Source organism: Macaca mulatta, chromosome 10 (assembly GCF_049350105.2).
Source record: "Macaca mulatta isolate MMU2019108-1 chromosome 10, T2T-MMU8v2.0, whole genome shotgun sequence".
Lineage (NCBI taxonomy): Eukaryota > Metazoa > Chordata > Mammalia > Primates > Cercopithecidae > Macaca > Macaca mulatta.
In genome coordinates this window covers 79,879,303-79,903,112 of record NC_133415.1, presented here as the reverse complement: position 1 = coordinate 79,903,112, position 23,810 = coordinate 79,879,303, and the positions used below count along the sequence as shown (strand labels likewise).

General features: G+C 53.9%; 1 protein-coding gene across 3 annotated transcripts in view; it reads left to right on the top strand.

Moving 5' to 3' along the window:
• SMOX (spermine oxidase) overlaps positions 1-23,810 on the top strand; it is a 39,711-nt gene that overhangs the window by 5,638 nt on the left and 10,263 nt on the right. For 2 of the 3 annotated variants that reach the window (XM_015149453.3, XM_015149451.3), the window contains exons 2-3: positions 21,128-21,361; positions 23,435-23,661. In XM_015149453.3, the coding sequence (XP_015004939.1) occupies positions 21,154-21,361; positions 23,435-23,661 (435 nt within the window). In that variant the 5' untranslated portion in view covers positions 21,128-21,153. Of the gene's footprint in view, positions 1-8,511; positions 8,531-21,127; positions 21,362-23,434; positions 23,662-23,810 lie in introns of those variants that run through there. The other variant, XM_077951268.1, reaches the window with a different exon arrangement.

Here is a 23,810-nt window from a genome sequence, read left to right as displayed (position 1 = left end):
GGCCTGTCCACGATGCCCAAGTCCTTGTCTGCTGAGTTGCAGTGAAGGCTGTGGCTGAGCCTGAGGTGGACAGGCTAGAGCTGAGGTGGACTTCCTGACAAGTAGACACTGGGCCTTGTTAGCTGTGGTTAGCACCTGGCATCTCCTGTGCCCCAGCCTGGTGTTCAGAGCCTTTGGGAACACAGGACATGGTTCCTGCTCTCCAGGAAATAAACGTGAGCCATGCCAGGTGTGATACAATGAGGTCCTCCTCCCAGAGGAGGTGGTGCTTTGGGAGGGTTCTGAAATCTTGGGCGGCTTTGGCTGACAGAGGAGGGGATGGCATTCCTAAGGTGGAGGAGAAGTGGGTTGAAGCCAGGCCTGGAGTGGTTTGAAGCCAGGTTGGGAAAGGCCTTGGCTGCCAAGCTGCTGAGTCTGGCCTTGATTCAGTAGGCCCTGGGGAGCCTTTGAAGGTTATAGGGCATGGGGGCAATTACCTGATTAGAGCAGTGGTCTATAAAAGTGCTTTTCAGACTCGAGTGCACATAGATCACCTAGGCAGCTTGTTAAAATGCAGGTCTGTCCTGTCTGATTCAGCAGGTCTGGGGTGAGGCCTGTGACTCTGTATTTCTTTCTTTCTTTCTTTTTTTTTTTTTTTTGAGACGGTGTCTTACTCTGTTGTCCAAGCTGGAGTGCAATGACAGGATCTCGGCTCACTGCAACCTTCGCCTCCTGGGTTCAAACGATTCTCCTGCCTCAGCCTTCTGAGTAGCTGGGATTACAGGTGCCCACCACCATCTTTAGTAGAGACAGGGTTTCACCATGTTGGTCAGGCTGGGCTCGAACTCCTGGCTTCAAGTGATCCGCCTGCCTCAGTCTCCCAAAGTGCTGGGATTACAGGCGTGAGCCGCTGCGCCCCGCCTGAGACTGCATTTCTAACAAGCTTCTTGGCAGTGCAGTGCTGCTGCTCCATGGAGCGTGCTTTGTATAGCAAGGATTTAGACTGGAGTCTTGAGGGATGAGTGCAGTTCAGGTGGGTGGAACAGGTAAAGGGAACCACCTTGGCTCCTGCGGCTCCTGTGTTTCAGGATGTGTAGGGAGCTGCCGGTGTAGGGGGTGGGGGCGGTGTAGGTGGGCTGGGGGCAGGACAGAGGGGACTGTAGAAGATGTGAGATGCAGGGGCTCTGCTGGGAGCTGGAGCTGTGTGAGGGCCTTCAGGTGCTTGGGTCATAGGCCAGGAACATAGGTCTGATTTCCAGGGCCCCTAACTGTAAGGAGCTCCCAAGACTATGAGTGGGTACCTTGAGTGACTGTATCCCAGGGCAGGGTGACATGCAGACAGCACGGGGGGCACCTTATCTCTGCCCACAGCTGAGCCTGGCACTGACAGCAACCAATCTGGAGTGAGCAGCCTTCCTCCAGCCAGGGCAGGGCGGAGAGATTGGGGAAACAGCTGATCCAGCCCTCTAGCTCCAGTTGTGACGTGTCCTCATAAAAGACCATAGTCTCCACAGCTGCCGGGCCATCACCCCAGTATGTGCAGTGCCCGTCACCCTGACTCAAGTCCTTGTTGCCTGATGGTTACGTGAGCTGCTGTTGGGGGATCTTATCCCACTCTGGCCACCTCTGCGGTATACATGGGAGTAGCGGGGGCCTGGATGCTTCTCTCTGCTCTGCCCTGGCTGGGCCACTACAGGCAAGTGTCTGCTCCTCTCTGAGGTGTCAGTCTCCTCATCTGTAAACTGAGGGGTTCAGGTCCCTCCTTGGGGGGCTATCACAGGGTTTGTTGGGTGGGGCATTGCATCTTCCCAGAAAGTCAGCTTAACACATTTTAGTTTAATCTTAAATATTAAAGTTAACATTAAAACTTACATTAACATTAAAACATGGGGTCGAATTAGCAATTTGCTTGCAAGAAACCAGGTTGCTTTGTGGCTCTCCCAAGGCCCCTTGCACCTCAGACTCTAAATGGCCTGCGGTGGGTATCTGAGGACACTGGTCGGTTGAGTCCTCCCAGATGCTAGCAGGGGGGTAGCAGTCACCACACCTAAAGGAAGGTGCAGAGGGCAGACACAAAGGGCAAAGGTTCAGCTGCCCTGGGCAGTGCCATGAGGGGCTGGCAGGGTAGGAGTTGACTGACTTTCAGTCTGAGCTCCCCAGATATCCCACATACGCCTCCTCAAAGGAGGGCAAGGCCAAGCCAATCACACCCCACTTTGATCCCTGCCCCTGGGCCAGGCTGTCCTGAGGGATGGGAGGGGATAACGTTTCTCAAAGACTGTTCTGGGCAGTCTCAAGGGTTCAGGGGACAAATAAGGGTAGAAACTGGCAAATTCACTCCACTACCCTATGGGAGGTTCAGAATACATTTAAGAGAATTAAAGGCCCTGACAAGTCCTGTAGAAAAGAAACTGTTGAGTGTTTCCCAGCCTGATCTGACCATGGAAATCTTTTTTTAAACGACTGCCAATAATGTCCCACCCACCAGGAAAACACCTGCTGGGAGGAGCTGATGTGGAAAGATGCTGCCCACTGGAAGGCTATGAATGTGGTAGCACAGGTGGACTTCCTGGTAGAGGTGGACTTGGTGGGATGGGCACATTTGGACAATCAGTAGAAGAAAAGAGCACTGCAGAGAGAGAGAGATGCCAGGCTCCCCTCTGAGGCCTCAGTTTCTTCATCTCTGTAAATCTTTGCCCTCCATGTCTGCCTCCCCACCTTCCTTTGGGTGTAGTGACTGCTACCTCCCTGCCAGTGCCTGTGGGGACCTCAACTGACCAGGGCCCTCAGATGTGCCTATTCCACCTCTACCAGGAAGCTCCCCGCCATCCTTCCTTTTCTCCCTGGTATTTCTGGGCTGAGAGCCAGCCCTGGGTTCTTTTGGCAATGGCTGTGCCTCACTGGGTAAGCGAGGAAGGATCTGGAAGGACCTGTCTGGTGCCTGGGATCCCCAGGTAGCTGGGCCTAGGTCTTCTGGATTCTTTTTCTTTTTTTTGAGATGGAGGCTCACTCTGTCGCCCAGGCTGGAGTGCAGTGGCGTAATCTCGGCTCACTGCAACCTCCACCTCCTGGGTGCAAGCAATTATCTTGCCTCAGCCTCCTGAGTAGCTGGGATTACAGGCGCTCACCACCATGCCCGGTTAATTTTTGTGCTTTTAGTAGAGACGGGGTTTCACCGTGTTGGCCAGGCTGGTCTGAAACTCCTGACCTCAGGCAGTCTTCTCGCCTTGACCTCCCAAAGTGCTAGGATTACAGATGTGAGCCAGCCCAGCCGTCTTCTGGATTCTGAGAGGGCCTTTTCCTTATACCTCCTGGGCATCTCCTTGCTCTGCAAGTTCTCCCCAGCCTTTCATCTCAGAGCTTAACACAGCAGGGTTGTGAACTCTGAACAAGAAGCTAAGCCTCTCTGTGCCTCTGTTCCCTCATTTGTACCACGAGGCTAATATTTCCTCCCTCCTAGGGTGGCTGGGTTGTTGTGACACTCTAATACCGGTTGGCTGCTCTTACTACTGTGATTGACATGGCTGGAGGAGGGACCCTGGGGAGGGTCCTGTCATTGTGGACATGAGGGAAGAAGGCAAGAACCAGCAGAAAGCAGCACAAGGCTTAGGGTGGGGTCCTGGTTAGACCAGAGCAGCCTGCAGAGGAGAAGAGTGAGGGTGCAAGTAGCTAGCAGGACTGGCTTCCTGGAGGAATGGCCAGTGGGGTGGGGAGATCTGGACAGAATGAGAAGTCACAGGTTTGGGTCTGACAGTCAGAGGATCCTGGTGGGTGTGTGTAGGAGACAGGCGGCCTGCGGGCAGGGAGGAGGCGTCAGGGACTGCCTTGGTTCACTGGGCTGTGGCAGCCCACAGAAGGTTTTGAGCAGGACAGTGATGTGATCAGAGCAGTGCATTAGTGAGAAAGGAGGCAGGGTGTGAGTGATGGTGGGCTGTGGGCGGGGACGGTGCTGTGCCCCTTCATGGACTTGAAGCTTGGGGAGGGGCCAGGTTACAGTCGTGACCCTCATTCTCAGACTCTCAGGGCAGTCAGTGAGGCTACCCTGCCTTGCCTCTACCACACCTCCTTTCCTCTTCAGTGTGAGGCTCTTTGTTCAGCAGCTCAGGTCGGGGAGATGGGGTGTGGTTGTTTTTTTTTTTTTTTAGAGTCTCACTCTGTTGCCCAGGCTGGAGTGCAGTGGCGCCTCCCCGGTTCACGCCATTCTCCTGCCTCAGCCTCCCAAGTAGCTGGGACTACGGGCGCCCGCCACCATGCCCGGCTAATTTTTTGTATTTTTAGTAGAGATGGGGTTTCATCATATTAGCCAGGATGGTCTCGATCTGCTGACCTCGTGATCTGTCCGCTTCTGCCTCCCAAAGTGCTGGGATTACAGGCGTGAGCTACCGCGTCCTGCCGGGATGTGGTATTTTAAATAGTACCCAGGAGGAGCTACGGTGGTGCTTGAGGCAACGTTGGCCCTCCGACCTGACCCGGAGGCCCTGGTGGGGCATGCTCAGTGGATTTTCCTACCCAACCCCAGCTCCACTCTCTTGTCCTCCTTTGCCCCTTTGCCTTTCTTCCTCAAGCACGTAGGAGCCCACTGCTTTCTAAATCCGGGGCTGGGAGGTTGGAGGATGAGGAAAAGCATCTGGTGGAGCATGGTGGCCTAGCTGGGGGCCATTGCAGTACCCCTTAGTCCAGATTCCCTTCTTCACCTGCTTCTTGAGGGATGGCATTAAGGAAGGTGTGACTTAAAGCCAGAAGAACGAGCACTTGGGAATGAGTTGCAATTTATTAGAAAACAGAACAAAGAATCTAGCCACCCCTGCCAACTCTGTGCCAGGCCCTGGCAGATACATGGGTCCTGTCTTCCCCATACAGCCTCATGGGGCCTGAGTGAGGCATGATGGGTCTCACTCAGGTTCTGGGACATCTGGCTTGATGCCCTTTCCTCAACCCCATGGCTCTCTCAGAGCCTGTCCTCATACCTTCAGCTGCTCCCCACCCATAACCAGACCTCCGGGACAGCCCAACTCAGCCACCGCACCTCTGATTGTGGCAGGTGGTGGTGATACTCCTTGCAGGCTGAGTTGGCTGGATTTCAGGATGACTCAAGCAGGAGACACCCAGGACCACCAAGGGGCATATATTCTTAGGAAATATTTTTAAATGATGCCTTTAAATGTTAAACACACAGGGACCTTTTTCTCTCTCTTATTTTGGAAAATAATAATAAAAAAAATCATACGCAATGCAAAACCTGGAGAGTTAATCTGAAAAGGTTCGGAGTTTAAAAAGTAACTCAAGGAAAGACAATGAACTTGACTTCTTCATTAGATTTTTTCTTTTTTCTTTTTTTTTTTTGAGACAAAGTTTTACTCTTGTTGCCCAGGCTGGAGTGCAATGGCATGATCTTGGCTCACTGCAACCTCCACCTCCTGGGTTCAAGCCATTCTCCTGCCTTAGCCTCCCGAGTAGCTAGGATTACAGGTACCCGCCACCATACCCGGCTAATTTTTGTATTTTTAGTAGAGACGGGGTTTCACCATGTTGGCCAGGCTGGTCTCAAACTCCTGACTTCAAGTGATCCGCCCACTTCGGCCTTCCAAAGTGCTGAGATTACAGGCATGAGCCACTGCACCCAGCTGCTTCTTCATTAGATTTTAAAAAGAGCAAGGCCTGAGGCTTAATATATTACTAAGTAAAGTTCAGAGGCAGGCTCATGGCAGGCTGTGAAACCTCTCTGAATCTCAGTTGCCTCCTCTGTAGTATGGGGGTATTGATGTGAGGATTGAGATATTCCACACAAAACGCTTGGCACTGCACTCTGTATCTCAGACCTATTCAGCTAAAAATAGAGTGATAACAATGATGACAGGATTTTAAGAACAGACCTTTCTTGATGCTTCAAAAGCTAGTGAGTTATTCTGTCTTTGAACTCCACAAAAGGGCCTAAAGAATATGTTTATGTCCAAACTCAGCGTCTCAACTCCGTAGGGGTTTTATGGATTAAATCATGGGTGCATGGCCCATGTGTGCATTTTGAAATGAACCTCAGTGGCTTTTGAGACCTGGTTCCAGCTCTCACTTGGGTGGGGGACTGGGCTTCATGGTTGAATTCTATGGAAAGTGCTTTATTGGTTAGTCCTGTGGACTTGTTAGGAGAGCACAGTTAATGTGCCCTGAAGTCACCAGGAGGGGAAAGTCTTGGGCCAGTGATCGAGGACCGTCTAGAGGCAGTTATGAGTTACTTGCTTTTTGAATTTTCTTTTGTGCTGGCCAAAGCAATTAGAACTTGTCCCTGGCCCTGTTTATGGAGGAGGAGATCGAGGGTGAAGGACTGGGGCCTGGCTAGTTTAGTGCCTGGCAAGCCTAATCCAGCTGCATGGGGCAGGGAGACCAGGATGACCTGCAGGGACCCCACTAAGTGCCCAGGCCAGAAAGCAGGTAGCTGTGGCAGCCCCAGGCTTTGGCAGTGAAGCTGGAGTGAGCTGTCAGGCCTTGAGATGACTCCTGCCAGCCCCAAGTGCCTGGCACAATGTGTGCATATCAGTATGTGGGGAGGAGTAAGATGGGAGAATTGCCAAGCCAGGGCAGTCCTCAGGCCTGCAGCACCCCTGGGGAGGCTGAGTGGGGGGGCCTGAGGTCAGAGCAAGGGTTGAGCAGTGTTGCCCCACCCTGCCCCTCGCTCCGTCCAGGTGGCCTCTGTCATGCCTCTGAACCTCTTGGGGCCCGTTTCCTCATCTGTAAAATGGGCAGCAGGGAGTTTATGATTATTAAAAGATGCAATGAATGGAAAGTGCCCAGCAAAGGGCCTGGCACAAGAGGGGCAAAATAGAGGTTTGCTGTGAGGTTCATCTGGTGACTAGATTTTTCTTTGGATATTTTCCTTTTTTCGTTTTGGGATTATGTATGCCACCTTTGCTCTATGATAAATTATGTTGCGTGGACACCGTAAGAGAGGTATTTGTGCTGGAAAAGGGTTTACAGTGGAGGAAGACCCTTCCCCACCTTCTGGGAGGAAGGCTGCCCGGATCCAGCACAGCTCAGACAGCTCTGACACTGGGGCTGTCGTGTCTCTTTGTGGGCAGAAAGCACAGGTCCCAGGCTGGGCGGAGTGGGACCTTGTGGCTCAGGAGACAGGATGGGCTTGCCGGAGACCCCACCCCCTCCCCAGGGCTGGAGCTGAAGCACAGTTGGGCTTTGTGCAGAGTCACGAGGGGCCGCTGAGGGGGAACTGCGCCCGGGCTGAGCTCACAGGCCTCAGTTCTTGTGAGTGGTTTTGAAAGAGTCAGCGGAAAGTGCTGACTGGGCTGTTCTCCTTCACCCCAGAATTGTGATGCTGCGGCTCCTGGCAGGGATAGGGGAGAAGCCCCACCGGGAAGCCACCCCCTCAGCTGCCAGCTCACACCTCCTAGGCGTCAAGTGTCCAGGCTACAGAATGGGCGGATCTCTGTGCCGGGTGGTGCTGGGGACACTGACTCACATCGGGGCCGTGCCTGCAGGTGATGCCTGATGCAGGGGGCTGTGTTTCGGGGTGTGCTTGGCCCTGCAATAGCAGGCGGCTTGGAGAAACTCTCCCAACCCTGCTGTTAGCCAGGAGGAGAGAACTGGGCTTAGTAATCAGACCCCTGGGCTGACCTCCCCACTGCAGTCCTGCACTGAGGTATTTGGCTTCTGTCATTTTTCTGACCCCACCAGCTTGTTGTGAAGGGCAAAGATGATGACCAGTTGACACAGTTAGAACTGGTCTGGGTTTGTCCCAGTGGTGTCATGCCTGCTCACCCAGGTCATGCTGATGTGGCCCTTGCCCTCACCCCACATCCTGCCATTCAGCAAGTCCCCAGGAGGTTGACACAGCACTGCACCTCTGCTGCAGCGTTGCCTTGGCAGGAGGCTTTCCCTGACGCCCCTGTGCAAACAGTTTCCGGTCTCTCCGCCCTGCTTTTCCCTGACCTGACAGATCCTTAAGGGGGGCATCTGGGTGTTGCAGTATCCCCAGTGCCTCAGACAGTGCCTGGCACAGGTAGCCCTCCAGAAAGCTTTTTGAATGAATGAAAAATCTGTCCCCTGCTACTCCCCTCCCTGCCTTAGGCCTCACTCACGAACCGTGTCTGTGCTTTTCTCCAGTCTCCTTAGCACTGGCCCCACCCTAGGCTGGAAATGTGCCCCCCACCTGCCCGGTGCCCATCCAGACTCCCATTCGCGGCGGCCACCGGGTTGCAGGGCCTGTGTGTCTCCAGCGCCTGTGCCTGCCCCGCCCCCTTCCTGGTGCCTTGGGTGGCAGGTCGTGTGCCTCCTGGCAGGTGTGCGTCCTGCCCTTCCCCAGGGCGCCTCAGGGAGCCAACCTGCATGGCTGACTTGCCCAGGAAGCGCAGGGCGGCACGGGTGGGGCTGGGACAGGCCCTGAGCGGAGGCGGGAGGTGTGTTCTCCCCACCTGACGCTGGAAGGCTTCCCCACTCCCCACTTCCGACTCCCAACTCCCAGGGCGGGGTGAGGCGGCTGCCAAAGTTATGGAGGAAGCTCAGGAGAGTGCATAGCGTGGGACCAGGGGATTCCAAGCCGGTCCAGGTGAGTTCTGGGAGAGAGCGAAAAGGGACAGCTTTGGAATCACATGTTGAGAGATGATCCTGTTAGCAGTGCCTCTGAGCCTCTGCATGTGCAGTTTCCCTGCGTGGAGCTCACTTCTCTCTCCTGGGAATTTCCGCCTCCTCTTCCACCCTCCATTAGGTCTTCCTTCCCATCGTCTCTTGAATTCATCATGATCCTTATTTCTGTACCTTTGAGTTCACTGGCTGTGAGCCTCAGGGCAGGGCCCTGTCTCTTTAATCCACTGCTGCGGAATCTCCAGGGGCTGATGCAGGGCCAGGCAAGGGTGCATCTTGTGGGAGACAAAACATACAAATATAGGTCTCTCTAAGGGCTTCTGATGAGGAGCCTGGGACCCAGCAGAGAGCAGAACAGATGTGATGGTCATTCCCATTTTGTGGATGAGGAAACAGTCTTTCCAAGATCACTCAGAGCTAGACCCCATCCCTGCTTCCTGGCTCCCGTCCTCTAGGGGAGCAGTCCCAGCACAGAGGTTGGACCTGAAGAGGGTGTTGAGATGCAGAGAGAAAGACGGGGAAGATGCGACTATGTGTGGCGGTGTGTGAACAAGGTTGGGCAAGGACATCTGTGTGGCCTGAGGTGCTTTGTATGCCTGGAGAGCAGGGGGCTTTGGGAGCTGGGCAGCAGCGGGGTGGAGGGAGACCCAAGCCTAAGGCCAGGGTGGAGAGCTTGGGCACTGCCTGGCCTTGTGGCTCTCTCTGCCTCCTCCTCTCCTGCACTGTCAGACCCCAGTGGCTCTGGGCTGGCCAGGAGGCTGCGATTGGAACCTGAGCCTTGGCTGTACATTAGCATCATGTAGGTCCTTAAAGAAAAAAAAAAGTCCATGGTTGGGCCCCACCCCAGAGAGTCTAATTTAGATGACCTGGTATAGGTAGGGGTTATTTGTAAAAATCTCCAGGTGAGTCTAATGTACTGGCTGGAAGACGTTCCTGTCTCTTGGGCCTTGTAAGCTGTAGGACCTGGAGCAGGCTACCTGCCCACTTCATCCTAGCTCTGCATTTCAGAACAGCGGGGTCTGAGGCCCTGAGTGGGATTGGTTGGGGGAGTGTTTACCTGATCCACTTTGGGGAGTCTCTGTGGGGAGAGAGACGCTGACTCTTAGTTATCTATTGTCGGCTAACCAGTGACCCCAAAACCGGTAGCTTAAAATGGCAGTAAACATTTATTACGCTCACAGTTTGTGTAGGTCGGGAATTTGGTAGCAGTTTAGTTGGGTGGTTCTGGCTCGGGCTCTCTCATGAGGTTGCAGTCACGGTGTCAGCCAGCGCTGCAGACATCTGAAGGGGCAGGAGGATTTGCTTCTGAGACAGTGAGCTCACATGCGTGGCAGGACGGTTTGGCTGTTTATGGGAGGGCTCAGTTCCGTGCCCTGTGGGCTGCCCCAGGGTTGCCTGAGTGTCCTTCCCACATGGTGACTGGCTTCTCCCAGAGTAAGCTGCCCCAGGGAGCAAGGTGGAAGCCACAGTGTCTTTTATGTCTAGTTTCAGAAGTAACATTCCATCATTTCTGCCATATCCTATTGGCTGCAATGGTCAGCTTGGGAGAGAACTACACCAAGGCATGAATCCCAGGAGGCGGGGATCACTGAGGGGCATCTTAGAGGCTGGTGGCCACACAGATTGTCCTGTTGTTGCACCTGCAGCCTCACAGCCCTAGCCTAGGAGCTCCAAGCACCCCTACCAAGTAGGATAGCGGGGCGACCCTTCTATCCTGTTCTTCCCATTGTTAGTCCATAAGTGTATCTCTGTGGGGTATGGTGGCTCTCTCTGAGGCCTGGTGGCTCTGCTCTGGAATCATTCTGCAGGGGGATCTGTGATCTTTCTACTGGCTGGGCTTCCTTCATCCCCACCCCTGCCTCTTACCCGGCCCAATCTTCCCTGCAGTGACTACCACTAGTGTGCAGACTGGGGCCTGTAGGAAAACATAAGGACTGTTGCTGCTACACACCTGGCTCTGGGATAAGCCCTCTGCATGCATTGTCACACACCCCTGTGGGGCAGGCACACTTTATCCCCATTTTACTGATGAGGAAACTGAGGCTCAGATCACTCATCTAATAAGTGGTGGGGATTCAAATGACTGGTATTCAAAAGCCAGTATCACACCCCAGGACCTGTGTGAAAACTGTGGTACTATAAGGTGTTCCCAAAGGATAGGCCTGTTTATTAAGTTGGGTCATCAAATGAAACATAAGGAAATACGCTTTCATGATTTGTGTGTGTGTGTAAGAGAAGTGTCTCTTCCTGGGGTTCCCCAAGGGCTGTGGTGACTTGGGTACCTCAAAACAAGGCTGATACCTTGGTCTTGAGGCTAGTATTCCCTCTCTGGGTTTCAGCTGTGTTAGGAGACTTTTTTTCTAAGGAAGCGAGCAGCTGTGAGCACCATCACCTATTGACCCTCTCCTGCCAGTGGCCTCGTCTGCTGTTATCAAGGGCAGCCTTGCACCAGCGTATTCGCCAGGGCAGTGACCGGTTCTGTGGTCTTTTTTTTTATTTAGAGACAAGGTCGCCCATAGTGGAGTAGAGTGGCATGATCATAGCTCATTGCAGCCTTACACACCTGGGCTCGGGTGATCCTCCCACCTCAGCCTTTGGAGTAGCTGGGACTCCAGTTGTGCATCACCATGCCCTAGCTAAGTTTTTTTTTTTTTTGACATGGAGTCTCGCTCTGTCGCCCAGGCTGGAGTGCAGCGGGGTGATCTTGGCTCACTGTAACCTCTGCCTCCCAGGTTCAAGCGATTCTCCTGCCTCAGCCTCCTAAGTAGCTGGGATTAACAGGTGCATGTCACCCCTTCTGGCTAATTTTTGTATTTTTAGTAGAGACGGTGTTTCACCCTGTTGGCCAGGCTGGTCTCGAACTCCTGACCTCGTGATTCACCTGCCTCGGCCTCCCAAAATGCTGGGATTACAGGCGTGAACCACTGTCCCCAGCCCTAGCTAACTTTTAAATTTTTATTTTTGTAGAGACAGGGTCTTGCTGTGTTGCCCAGGCTGGTCTCAACTTCCTGACCTCAAGCAATCCTCCTGCCTCAGCTTCCTAAAGCACTGGAATTATAGGCATGAGCCGCCATGCTGGGCCTGGTCTTTCTTACACCTGTGTGGTTGATGACTTCCTGCAGGGGAATTCAGAGTTGGGGTGTTAGGTCTTGCTTACAGGGAGGGAATCCAGACCATGGGGTCTTATCTTGAGAGCCACTAAAGGAAGCTGCAGTAGACTTTGCTGGGGTTACAGGAGGCTGGTGAATAGGTTCGGGAGTCAGGGCTGGCCTCTCTCAGGGTAGGGGTGATTTTCCCTATTAGACAAATGGGGAAAATGAGGTTCAAGTGCTAACAGACTCTCCCAAGGCCACACTGGTTAGTGGCAGAGGCTGCTGCCTGGGCAATTCATCTTCTCTAGTAGCATCCTGGAGTGGCATATCCTCCCAGCAGATCTCTGGTTGCTGAGAGGGCATGGAGCTTGCCTACCTCTGGAAGATCTGGAATCTGATTGGAAGAATGTGGGTTCTGTCTGCTGAGTGATGACTATCTATCTGGCAAGCCAGGGACGTCTGCAGATAGACATACACAAAGATGGGAAGCAGGGTGTGGGGTGTGAGGAGACTGAAAGTGGAAACTGAGTTGGTGGGGCTGGCCCAGAGCTTGAAAGGTTCAGAGGTGTTCAGAGCAATTGTGCCCAGGGCCTGACCTAATCTATTGTCAGAGTGTGATCAAGTGGCTAATTTTTGCTGAAGGTGGGACCTATAGGGTGGGGATTGGGATAAAGCTGCAGGGATGTGGCCTGGGGAAGGAATTGCAGTACCAGCCTCTGTTCTGGCCCATCTGTACCTGTGTCTCTCTCTGACTGACACTGTCATCAGGGCCCTCAGTGAGCTTTCTGCCCATCAGAAAGACCCTGCCCTTTGTCTGGCTTCTGTTTTTTGAGACAAAGTCTTGCTCTGTCTCCCAAGCTGGAGTGCAGTGGTGTGATCATGGTTCACTGTAGCCTTGACTTTCTAGACTGAAGCAATCCTCTTGCCTTGGCCTCCCAAAGTGCTGGGATTGCAGGTGTGAGCCAATGTAGCCACCCCCCAGCCTCTCTGGCTTCTTTCTGAGCTTTCTTCCCCTCCTCCACCCCCAATTAGGTTTCTAGTTGAGTAGTCTCCTGGGTCTGCCCCTACAGGGAGCTATAAAATCACCTTATGCCTCCCAGGCAAAAGGGTCCTGAAACAATGAACCTCGGTGGTGTGCAGGACACCAAGGGACACAGAGACGCCCCAAAATGCTCACCTCTCCCGGGGGGCCCTCCTGCTTTTGCCTCCCAGTGCCTGTGGGGGCCGTGTCTTTGGCTCTGTCCCTCCATGCACTGAGCCAATGGCTGCCTCTCCTTGCAACACATGCCTGCCAAGGGCCCCTGGCTCCTTCTTCTCATCTGAAATTGGCTTACAAAGCCTTTTTAAAGTTGTGCTTTTAGGGACTTTATGATTTTAGGGAAGAAATGTGGGTAGCAATGACAATGTGCTTGGAGAGAAGTCTGGGTGCCAGGCAGGATGATGGAGCCCTTCCGTGGTTTTGGCCTGTGAGGGCCAGGGGACATTGCTGGGGGCGGGGGCTCTGCTGAAAGAGGCTCCCACAGCTTTTCCCTTTCGTGAGCTTGGAACTGGCTAATGGCCGCCACCTCTGATGCCCCCTTCCCCTCAGCAGTGGGGAGGATGGTCAGACTGAGTCAGGATTGAGAGGCTCAGGCCGAGTCAGTATTGGGTTGGGGTTAGCCAGATACAGATGTGGGGTGCCTGCATGATGTCAGTGTCAAGGTCCAGCCTGATATTAGGGTTGGGGCCAAGGTGAAGGCTGGGTTCTAAGCTCAGATGAAGATTGGGGCTCTTCTATAAGTGAGACAGAGCTCTGGGCCCTAGGAAAGGTGACTTCTGTACTGGTCTCTTTGGGGATCTTTCTCCCTCTCCCACCCGCTCTGAGATGACCCTCACAGTGGCCACACCTTTTACCTGTGCTAATTTAATCGTCCTACAAAGTAGCTGTACCTATCCCCATTTTACAGATGGGAAAGCTTGAAGACCAAAGGAAGCCTTCAGATATCAGATAGGGCTGAGACAAGTGTGCAGTGGTGGGGTACAGAGGGTGCATCCTTGGAGTGAGTTCAGAGGTGTTGGCCAAATGGGGCCTGGAGAAGGGAAGACACTGGCCCAGGGGTCACCTGGCAAGGTAGAGATTGAGCTGGGGCCTGAACCCAGGTCTCCGGGCTCCTGGGCCAGTGTTCTCTCCCTCCCCTTGTGTTTCCTGGACTCATGGGCTGCCCCTGCTCTGTTCCCCACACCTGCCACCCCCTTCTCCCTCCGTGGCGGCCCAGCCTGGCCCAGCAGTCCTTTTACTTCCTGACTGGCCTGAGTGAGGAGGCTGGGGAGGGTCTGGCTGGGAGGAGTTGGGGCCCAGCCCCTCCCCGGTTGAGGGGTGGGAGGAGCCTCACCGCAGACACAGAGCCCCTTTGTCTGGGCCTTTGTGCAAAGCAGCTGGTCTGGGATTTCTGGGCGTTTTTACATTTGAAGAATAATTGCATTGTCTGGGGGGCCTCAAGAATCCAAATCCCTCCCCAGACTTCCAGGCAGTCCAAAGATGTGCCCCTGGAGCAGCTCCCCAGCTTCCCTCCCACTCCCTTTCCTCCTGTTAGAAACCTGAGAAAGAGCAGGGCGGGGGCGGGAGGCATGGGGAAACTGAGGTGGGGCTGCCCTTAGGGACTAGAAGTCTCCATTGGGAAGAGAGGTTTAAAGTCCCCAAGGCTGGTTGGGAAGGGGGCAAGTGAGCTGTCCCCTGCTGCCCAGGGCACCACAGTCCTGGACAGGTCTCATGAGCAGATGTGGGGTTGAAGGAGGGAGGAGGCTGCTGGTGGAAGGGCTGGGTATATTCTGGGGCACTTCAGCTGGTGGAGTCCTGGGTTCCAAGGGGAGCCAGGCAAAGTGAGCCAGGTGGGCTAACTTCCTGGGAGCCTCACTCTTCTCTGGGAAATGGATTAGGAAATTCATCCTGGGGTGACCTTGAGAAAAAGGTAGGGCTCAGGCACACTTGGGAATAGCCTGTGTTCAGAGGGGGCCAGAGATGGGTAGGAGTTTTTCTCTCTCTCTCTCTCTCTCTCTCTTTTTTTTTTTTTTGAGAGGGAGTCTCACTCTGTCACCCAGGCTGGAGTGCAGTGGTGTGATCTTGACTCACTGCACTCTCTACCTCCCGGGTTCAAGTGATTCTCCTGCCTCAGCCTCCCGAGTAGCTGGGATTACAGGCACGCACCACCACACCCGGCTAATTTTTGTATTTTTAGTAGAGACAGGGTTTCACCATGTTGGCCAGGCTGGTCTCAAACTCCTGACTTCAAGTGATCCACCTGCCTCGGCCTCCCAAAGTACTGGGATTATAGGCGTGAGCCACCATGCCTGGTTCTCTCTCTCTCTTTTTAAAAGTAAAGCTTTATTTTAGTTTATTTTAGAGACAGGGTCTTGCTCTGTTGCCCAGACTAGAGTGCCATGGCGCTATCATAGCTCATTGCAACCTCAAACTTCCAGGCTCAAGCCATCCTTCGTCCTTGGTCTCCTGTGTAGCTGGGACTACAGACGCATTTCACCACAACTAGCTAATTTTTAAATTTTTTTTTTGTTTATGTTTCCGATAGTCTGAATATGTTTGCGATTTTTAATTTTTAGTAGAAACTAGGTCTCACTATGTTGTCCAGGCTGGTCTCTTAACTCCTGGGCTCAAGTGATCCTCCCACTTTGGCCTCCCAAAGTGCCAGGATTACAGGCATGAGCCACCTGTAATGGCTCTGACCACACCTGGCCAGATTTTTATGTCTTGTGAGGGGTGTCTTGGAAGGGTGTGGGGTACGGGAGGCTGGCCTCTCCTGGCACTGTTTTGTTTCAGTAACCACTCTTGGAGAGAGGCGGGATGTACTGATTTTTGGGTGATGCTGAGGTGGGCTTCAATGTTAAAGAAAGGGCACCGCACACCCAGCTGGGTGATTGAGTCCACTGTGGTTCACTCACAGGGCTTGGCTGTGCTCACCTTGGGCAGGGGCTCACCAGTCTAGCCTGGGACCTCAGCCCTGCTTTGTGGCTGTGGGGCTCCAACCTCATTCTTGAGATAATAGACAACAGAATTTCCTGGGGTGAGATGCCTGTGCTTTGGGGTAGGCTCGGGGGCAGGTGACAGTGCAGAACCAGTATGAGGGACTCACATTTCAAGGGTGTCTGTTGCTTCAGGAAACAGTAATGGAGCAGGCCTTGCTGGTGGTTCAAGCAGCACCCAGCCCTGAAATCACACAAGGGTGTGCATATGTTAAGAGAACCCAGAACCAGCTTCTCTGACGTGTATGAGGGAGGCTGTTTCCTGCAGGCCTTCAGGTGGGCTGGGCTGGGCTGGGGAGGCTCCCGGCTTTTGGTGAAGTTGGGGGTCTGTGTGTATGTTTCGGAGGGGGAGTTGTGAGTGAGAACTGAAGCTAGAAAGGCCAGCTGGGTCAAGAGGGCAAGGCTGACATGCAGAGATCTTCCCCAGGCCTGCTACATAGTAGGTACTCAGTGAATTGCTAAATTATATTCCCTGGTCAACGAGATGCCCAGCTGTGCTTATCCTTGGAGAGTGGGGCTGGGAGATTGAGACCTGCATAGGTGAGGCTCAGATAGAGGAGGGGGGTGGGAGGTGCTCCTGGGGCAGCTAGGGTGGACGTGACAATGATTCAGGCTGTGGGGTTGCCATGGCTTGACCCGACAAATGATGAGGGTCTCCCACTAAGGGTGACTCCAGATTTGAGCCTAGGGACTGCTTGGTGGTCCTGTGATTTGACCTCAGTGAGGAAAGTGCCAGGAGTTGGGTGGTGCCCCCAGTTTAGTTCTGGCCACTTCCAAGGGGGGCTTGGCAGGGTCAAACGTTGGAGACCAGGACTAACACGTGTCTCTAGTATTTGGCCATTAGGAGGTACTTGCTGGAATGTAAATTTCTTTACTTTTTTTTTTCTGAGACAGGGTCTCACTCTGTTGCCCAGGCTGGAGCACAGTGATGCGATCTCAGCTCACTGCAACTAGAGTGTAAATTTCTGAGGGTGTCAAAATGAAATTGGGGAGGATGTTCCAGGGATCGGATGAAGAAGTGGCAGTTCACACAAAGTTTGGTGGCTCATGCCCACTCTGGTCACCTGACCTCTGAGTCTTTATTCATCCGTCTTTGGCAACCCTGCCACAGGACGGGGCTTTTCTTCCCTCTTTTCCTCTCTCCATATCCTGCTACTTTCCTGTGTCCAATGTGGCTTCTTGGGACACTTCAGTCAGGGTGGTGGCGGCTCTGGACAGCTGGGGGAGGCGGAGTCCTGCAGGCTGGAGAACTGGCTGCACGGCATCTTGGATGAAATTGCCAGGGGACCAGGGGGTGCACTCGTGCCCTGGCTGGCCTGATTTCTTGATGCTCCCAGGCATTGCCTGCATGGGGACATGAAGAATTAACTCAAGGCGTGGGTGCAGGCACTGGGCAAGAGGCTTACACCCCCCCCTTTGCCATGGAAGCAGGAGCAAGAAGGCAAGTGTCTGTTGCCCGCCCTCCTCCTCTTCCCTGCCTGGCTGAGCCAGCACTTTTTTCTTCTCTCCTTTATCTGCTCAAAAAGTACAGGGTGTTCTGTTTCTCCAGTGCATACAGATCAAGGAGTGGATGTTATTTCTTTCTTTCTTTCCCCAAGGCGAGAGAAGGACAGGGCAGGCACCGAGGACCATTTAAGCGATTGTCCTTCCTCAATAAGGCAGTTTCTCATACATTAAAACAAAACAAACCCCAAAAGGGAAAGGAAACGATGACACAAACCAACAGAAAACAAGTTGCCCCTTACTGCCCCCACTCCCCACCAGGCGTTTAGCACACAGTAGGCGTCCTGGCTATGTTCTCTCTCTCCCTTTCGGTTGGACCCCAGGGTATCCTGGCTCCATGGGATGATTAAGTGATGTTAAGGACGCTGCTGTCCAGGGTGTGCTGGCTCCATGGGATGGTATTAGGGCCACAGGACAGACTCATTTCTCTGCCCTCTGTGGGCTGTGTAGGGGGCTCCTCTGGCTTCCTGGAGGCACTGGGGGTTGACAGGCTTATCTAGGACAGGGCCTGAGGAGGGACAGGACTGTGGGATTAGCTCTGAGGGTCAGGATACAGGGGACTCACATGGCCCCTGCTTACTTGCGTGGCATTCCATGTGCGATGTCTGTTTGAGTTCAAAGTCTCTGAGACCAGGTGCAGGGAGCTGGGGGTTCTTTCTGTGCTGATCTTGGAGGCTGCCTGCATTCACATTGTCCATTCCACAGCTTGTTCCAAAGACAGTCTGCTCACGGTGTAGCTTCCGCACTTGACAAATTATTTTTATGCACGAGGCCCTTGAAAATGTTGACAGTCTTGTGACATCCATGGAGGGTCTTATTTGACGGCCACAACAGAGCGGTGAGGACAAGCGGCCCATGCAAGGCTCTGGGAGCTGGGAAGGCAGGTAGCTGGCTAGGACGGCCCTGCTGGCACCAAGCGCTGTTCGCCTATCCTGGCTTCCCAAGGCTGGAGCTTATCTGGTCCCCTGGTTTTCAGAGGTGGTGCTCCAGGGAGCCTGGGGTGAGGGGGACCCGCAGTTTAATACCTGCTACACCCTGACCTCCATAGCAGCTTTTTAAGGGGTTCCACCAGTAAGGCGTGAGAGCCACTGCCGCCATGCCTTTCCGTAGTGGATAGGAGACTGTGTGGGGGGTTGCCTGGGGCAGTGCCGCCGGGCGGGTTGCGGCGCCACGTCAGTCCAGGGTGCGCAGGGTGGCGGCGTCCCCCTCGCAGCTGGCGCGGCCCCTCCGGAGCACGCCGCGTGTTTACCGACCTGACGCAGCGTCCCGGCCCGGCTGGCAGACATCCGGCAGCATCACCGCTGACCCTCCCCGCCCGCCCCATGCAGGCGGCCACATCCTTACCTCTAAATTTAGTCTGCAGGAAGGAGAACCTGGGGTAGGGTGGGGGAGGACTGGAGCCAGCCCTGATGCCTGTCCTCCTGGGAGGGAGGCAGGACATAGCATCTCTGGGGTGAGGGAGGAGAGGGACGGGAGTCAAGAGGACAGAGGCGGCGAGGAGGAAAGCGCCGGAGCGGCCCTGCTCCCGGCGTGGCCTCATCCCCAGCGAAAGCGCGACACCCGCTGTCTGGGAAGGGGAGCGGGAGCCCTTGCCTCGGAACTGGAGGCTGCCCGGATGGGGCTCCGGGTCTCGGGCGCCACCTACCGGCCTTTTTGGGAACCGATTCTGCACAGAGTTGGCGGGCCTGGGTCTCAGGGGAGCTCGGAGGACTTTTAGGGGCTGGAGGGTGGGCGGGGAGGGGGGTGGAGGGAGGATTCCAGTCCAGGCCTAGGTATTGCAAGGGTAGGTGGAATGGGCGGGGGCGGCGGGGGGGAGGCACAAAGAGCAGCTTCTCAGCCTGAGCGTATTTCGAAAAAAGCCTCCTTTGCTCACCCATGTCACTTAAGTCATGTTAAGGACGCTGCGGTTCAAAGCAGGATGGAAACCTCAGTGGTCAGACCCTGAAATGCATAGAGAAGAAAGTCAGTGTGGCAGCCTTTGACGGATTGATTGGAAGGCAGGAATGACTATCTTGTTAGTGAGGTGTATGTAGATATATACAGTGAATTACACATATCTCAAATGTGTAACTCAGCGAATCTTCATATGTGCACTGGGTACCCACTCTTCAGATTAAGATACTTATTCCCTCTACGTAAGAAAGTCCCCTCCTGCCCCCTTCAGTCATCTCCCTGCCTCCTAACCTCTCTTCTGACCTCTGGCTTCACAGATTGGGTTTGCCTCTTCCTGAGCTTCGTGGGAATGAGGTCATAGTCTGTGCCTTTTTGTGTCTGGCTTCTTTTGCTCAGTGTGTGGTTGAGGTGCATCTGTGTGGTTGGGAGTATCAGTAGTTGGGTTCTGTTTATTGCTGAAGAGTAGTGCGTGGTATGGATATGCTACTTACAGCACCGGATATGTATCTGTCCTCCTGCTGATAGACTTGTGGGGTGTTTTTATTTTCAGGCTGTTATGAATGTAGCTGCTGTGCACACTCTTTAACATGCGTCTTTGGTGGAATCTGCCCCCTTTCTGTTGGGTGTATGCTTTAGAGTGGGATTGCTATGTCATGGGAACAGTTATGCACAGCTTTATTAGGTACGGGTGACAGTGCCCCTTGTTTGCTGTCCGGCAGCCACCTTCCACCCACATTTGTTCCCTGTTAGATCCTGGATACTATTAGATTCTGCAACTGCTGCCACTTAAACCTCAGCAAAGACAGCTGGAATCGAAATTGCTTGAATCAGGGAAGGAACAGGGACAGCATCTGAGTTGAGTTGTTCCTCAGGGTGGCCCCCAGATACCTCCAAACCCTCCGGGTCATTCTAGGAAGAGAAACACAGCCTCTCCTAGCCCTGGGGCCAGATTTGGGGACCCCCTTGGTTTCCCAGCCATCAGCTCCCCTAATCTGGCGTCTCTGAGCAAACTGGTTTAGTGTAACTGTCAATTTCATGTCTGGCCTCTGGTGCCATGGGTCCTCTTGGTCCACTGTTTCCTGGGCTCCTTGCTGCTTTGTGGTGGCTGAGGGACTGGGTGGCTGGGAAAACAACCTACCCGGAATAGCAGGCTTGTTGGATGCAGGCCTCGTGGCACTTTCTTGGGGGAGGGCGGGACTATGTCCTGCCCACCAAATTGCCACTTCATTGAGGCTGTGAAAGACCAACAGAAAGCCAGAGACAAGAGAAGGGGCAAGGGAAAGAGAGAGTGCCAGGGAAAAGCCAGGCAAAGGAGGGAGAACAGAGGGTCCAGGGTTGTGTGTACATGTATCCTGGGGTCTGTGTGAGTATCCTGAGGTTTGTGTGAATATCTTGGGGTCCATGCAAGTATCTTCGGGTCCAGGCAAGTATCCTGGGGTCCAGTCAAGTATCCTGGGGTCCAGGCAAGTATCCTGGGGTCTGTGTATCCTGGGGCATCTGTGTGAGTATCTTTGGGTCCAGACAAGTATCCTGGGGTCTGTGTGAGCATCCTGGTATTGGCACCAGGTGGACCACAGCAGCTATGCCATGCTGAGCTGGTCCAGAATCAGCAGCCCCAAGCCCCAGTCTCTCCTGACTGTAGCCTTCTTGGTCATCTCCTCACTGGCCGCCTCTCATCTCTACTTTGGGGCCTGTGGTCAGGGAAGAAGCAGTGCCTAACAAGTTTGGGGGTGGGATTGAGAATTTCAGGGGCTTAAGATGGGCTCCTAGGTCTCCTGCCTGCTGGTGGGGACCCAAAATGCATCCCTCCCTTACATTCTCCTTCCTTCCCTTTCTTCCTTTTTTCCTCCCTTCCTGCCACCTTCTCTTATTTATTCTTCCCTCCCTCCCTGCCCCTTTGGAGGTGGCTCTTCTTGTCCAGGTCCTCAGAGAGGGAGGGAGAGGACTCCAGGTTCCCCCACCCGCAACAGAGGGCAGAGTGTGATGGGAGCCCTGAGTGTCCCTTGGGGCAGGTGGGAAGTGAAGGCAGAGCCAGTAAGCTGTGCTACCTCCTCCTGCAGGTTCCTAGAAGGTGAGTGCGGACGGTATGCAAAGTTGTGAATCTAGTGGCGACAGTGCGGATGACCCTCTCAGTCGTGGCCTACGGAGAAGGGGACAGCCTCGTGTGGTGGTGATCGGCGCCGGCTTGGCTGGCCTGGCTGCAGCCAAAGCACTTCTCGAGCAGGGCTTCACGGATGTCACTGTGCTTGAGGCTTCCAGCCACATCGGAGGCCGTGTGCAGAGTGTGAAACTTGGTAAGTGCCACCCAGTCTAGCCAAGCCACCTCCCCAGGTCACCTTTAGTCTCCTAATTCCCGGCTCTGCCTGAAGTCTCATTATTTTAGCTTCTGGGATAAATGTTCCATCGTGCATCCTGCCTGGGCGTTTTCCAGAAGCTTCCTTTGCTCCTCGTGGCAGCCCTCTGAAGTGGGCATGGTAGGGCCCTGACTTTCACTTGTGGAGAATGCTGGCTATATTCTGACGTAGCGTTCACAGTGTTTAGGAGGGAGTGGACATCCACGCTCTCTTGGTACTGAGTGGGCCAGTTTCTATTTCACTTGCAGAAGTGAAATTGTTCTGCAAGGCCCTAGTAGTCGTTAACTTTTGATTGTGAGTTAGTCTATCATGACTGAGAGCTAGCCCTGCAGCAGTAGGATCCTGGGTTAGCAGAGGTGAAAGGGGATTTTGGGTCTCCATGTGTGTGATGGGCAGGTCTTGGGATTATCTGGGAAGTGGATCTGTCCAGGTTGCAGAGCAGTGAGGACCCTGGAGAAAGCAGCCAGGTAAGAGACTTGCCTTAGGGGTGGGCAGACTTTGCCAGGGGTCTCAGAGAGTGGGGAAATTGCCCGAAATCCCCCGGTCAGGGCTTCCCAACCGGGGGGTGGGGGGTGGTGAGATCTGACCAACGAGGGGTTGGGTGGGTAGGAACCATGAAAATGACCCAGTGAGACCACACATGGCCTGGAATGTGTGGCTACACTGGTCCTCTAGAGGATTTTTTTTTTTTTTTTTTTTGAGACAGTCTTGCTGTGTCACCCAGGCTGGAGTGCCGTGGCATGATCTTGGTTCACTGCAACCTCCGCCTCCGGGGTTCAGGAGATTCTCCAGCCTCAGCCTCCTGAGTAGCTGGGATTACAGGTGTGTGCCACCGTACCTGGCTAATTTTTGTATTTTTAGTACAGATGGGCGTTTCACCATGTTGGCCAGGCTGGTCTTGAACTCCTGACCTCAGGTGATCCGCCTGCCTCGGCCTCTTTTAGGAACTTTGATCACATTAAGTGTCTTCCCCTACAGCATTTCCTGCAAGGCATAACCAAAGTTGTCCCTTTTCCCCTGGCACACACAACAGTGTCTGGCAGGGAAACAGACTCCGCCTTCTCATGGGAGGAATGGCAAAGTCACGTTGCAAAAGCGGTGTGTGTACAAAGATAGGAGGAATCATTGTGACTATCTTGGCAAAAAATGTACCACATATATCTTGAAGCAGGCCTGCAAAAACAAAACAAAACACACCCCCCAACATTTCTATTTTCCTGTCATCGTTTCAACTTCCCTGGGAGCTAGGTAGGGATGGAGATGAATGGGAGGAGACAGTTTCTGCAGCATCAGAAGAAGAAACTGCGGCCCAGGCACAGAGGCAACTTGCCTCAGAGTATATGGTACCTTGGCTGGGAGTGGGGTGGTGGACCTCGTTCCCAGGTCATCCCAACTTGGACCCAGGAGATGTCCCCTGCCCCAGTCCGGCTCTCAGGGTTTTTTGTACTGCGCCAAAGGATGTAGAGGGCTTCACTTTCCCTGGAAGTGTGCTTTAGATTGCTTTATGGGTGAATCTTGCCAACTGGGATGTTTGGCCTTCTCTCCTGCCCCATGTTGAATTTGGAGGGGACCATTTTCTGTCTGGGAAGTGCTTTAGATCTTGGAGCCACTGGGGATGTTGAAGAATTGAAAAAAGCCCAGGTGGGGACCCTCAGGTGCCCACAGTGCTGCTCCCAGGTGAGGAGGCACCAGTGAGGAAGTGGGGTCTGGTATCTGGTATTACCTGAGAAAAAGGTGGGACTGAAAAAGAAGAGCCTTCTAACTGGTCCAGTAAGGCGACTCTGGGACAAATCACAGAGTCATCCAAGGTGGCAGTTATGTTAGCTATAAGGTGTTTTTCGGTGGGAACTTTTCACTGAGGACCTTTGTTGTTTGCCAGCAGTGGGAGTTCAATCTCTTTCCTGCCCTGTTGTAGGGCTGGAAAGACCCTCTTGGAGGAAGGAGGGGGAAGCCGTGCTGGCCTTCTCTGGAGAAGTCCCTAAGCCTCTAAGGGCCTGTTGTTGTCACCCTCAGGACACGCCACCTTTGAGCTGGGAGCCACCTGGATCCATGGCTCCCATGGGAACCCTATCTATCATCTAGCAGAAGCCAGCGGCCTCCTGGAAGAGACAACCGATGGGGAACGCAGCGTGGGCCGCATCAGCCTCTATTCCAAGAATGGCGTGGCCTGCTACCTTACCAACCACGGCCGCAGGATCCCCAAGGACGTGGTTGAGGAATTCAGCGATTTATACAACGAGGTGAGGTGTGAGCAGAGTAGCTGGGCATGAGGGCATGGGGAGACCTGGGAGGTCTGCATGTCTCTGCACACTCCCTGGGCCCTGCATTTGGAAAACCAGGATAATGTGAGGGTAAATGAAGATATTGAGTGGGAAAGTACTAGCCAAGA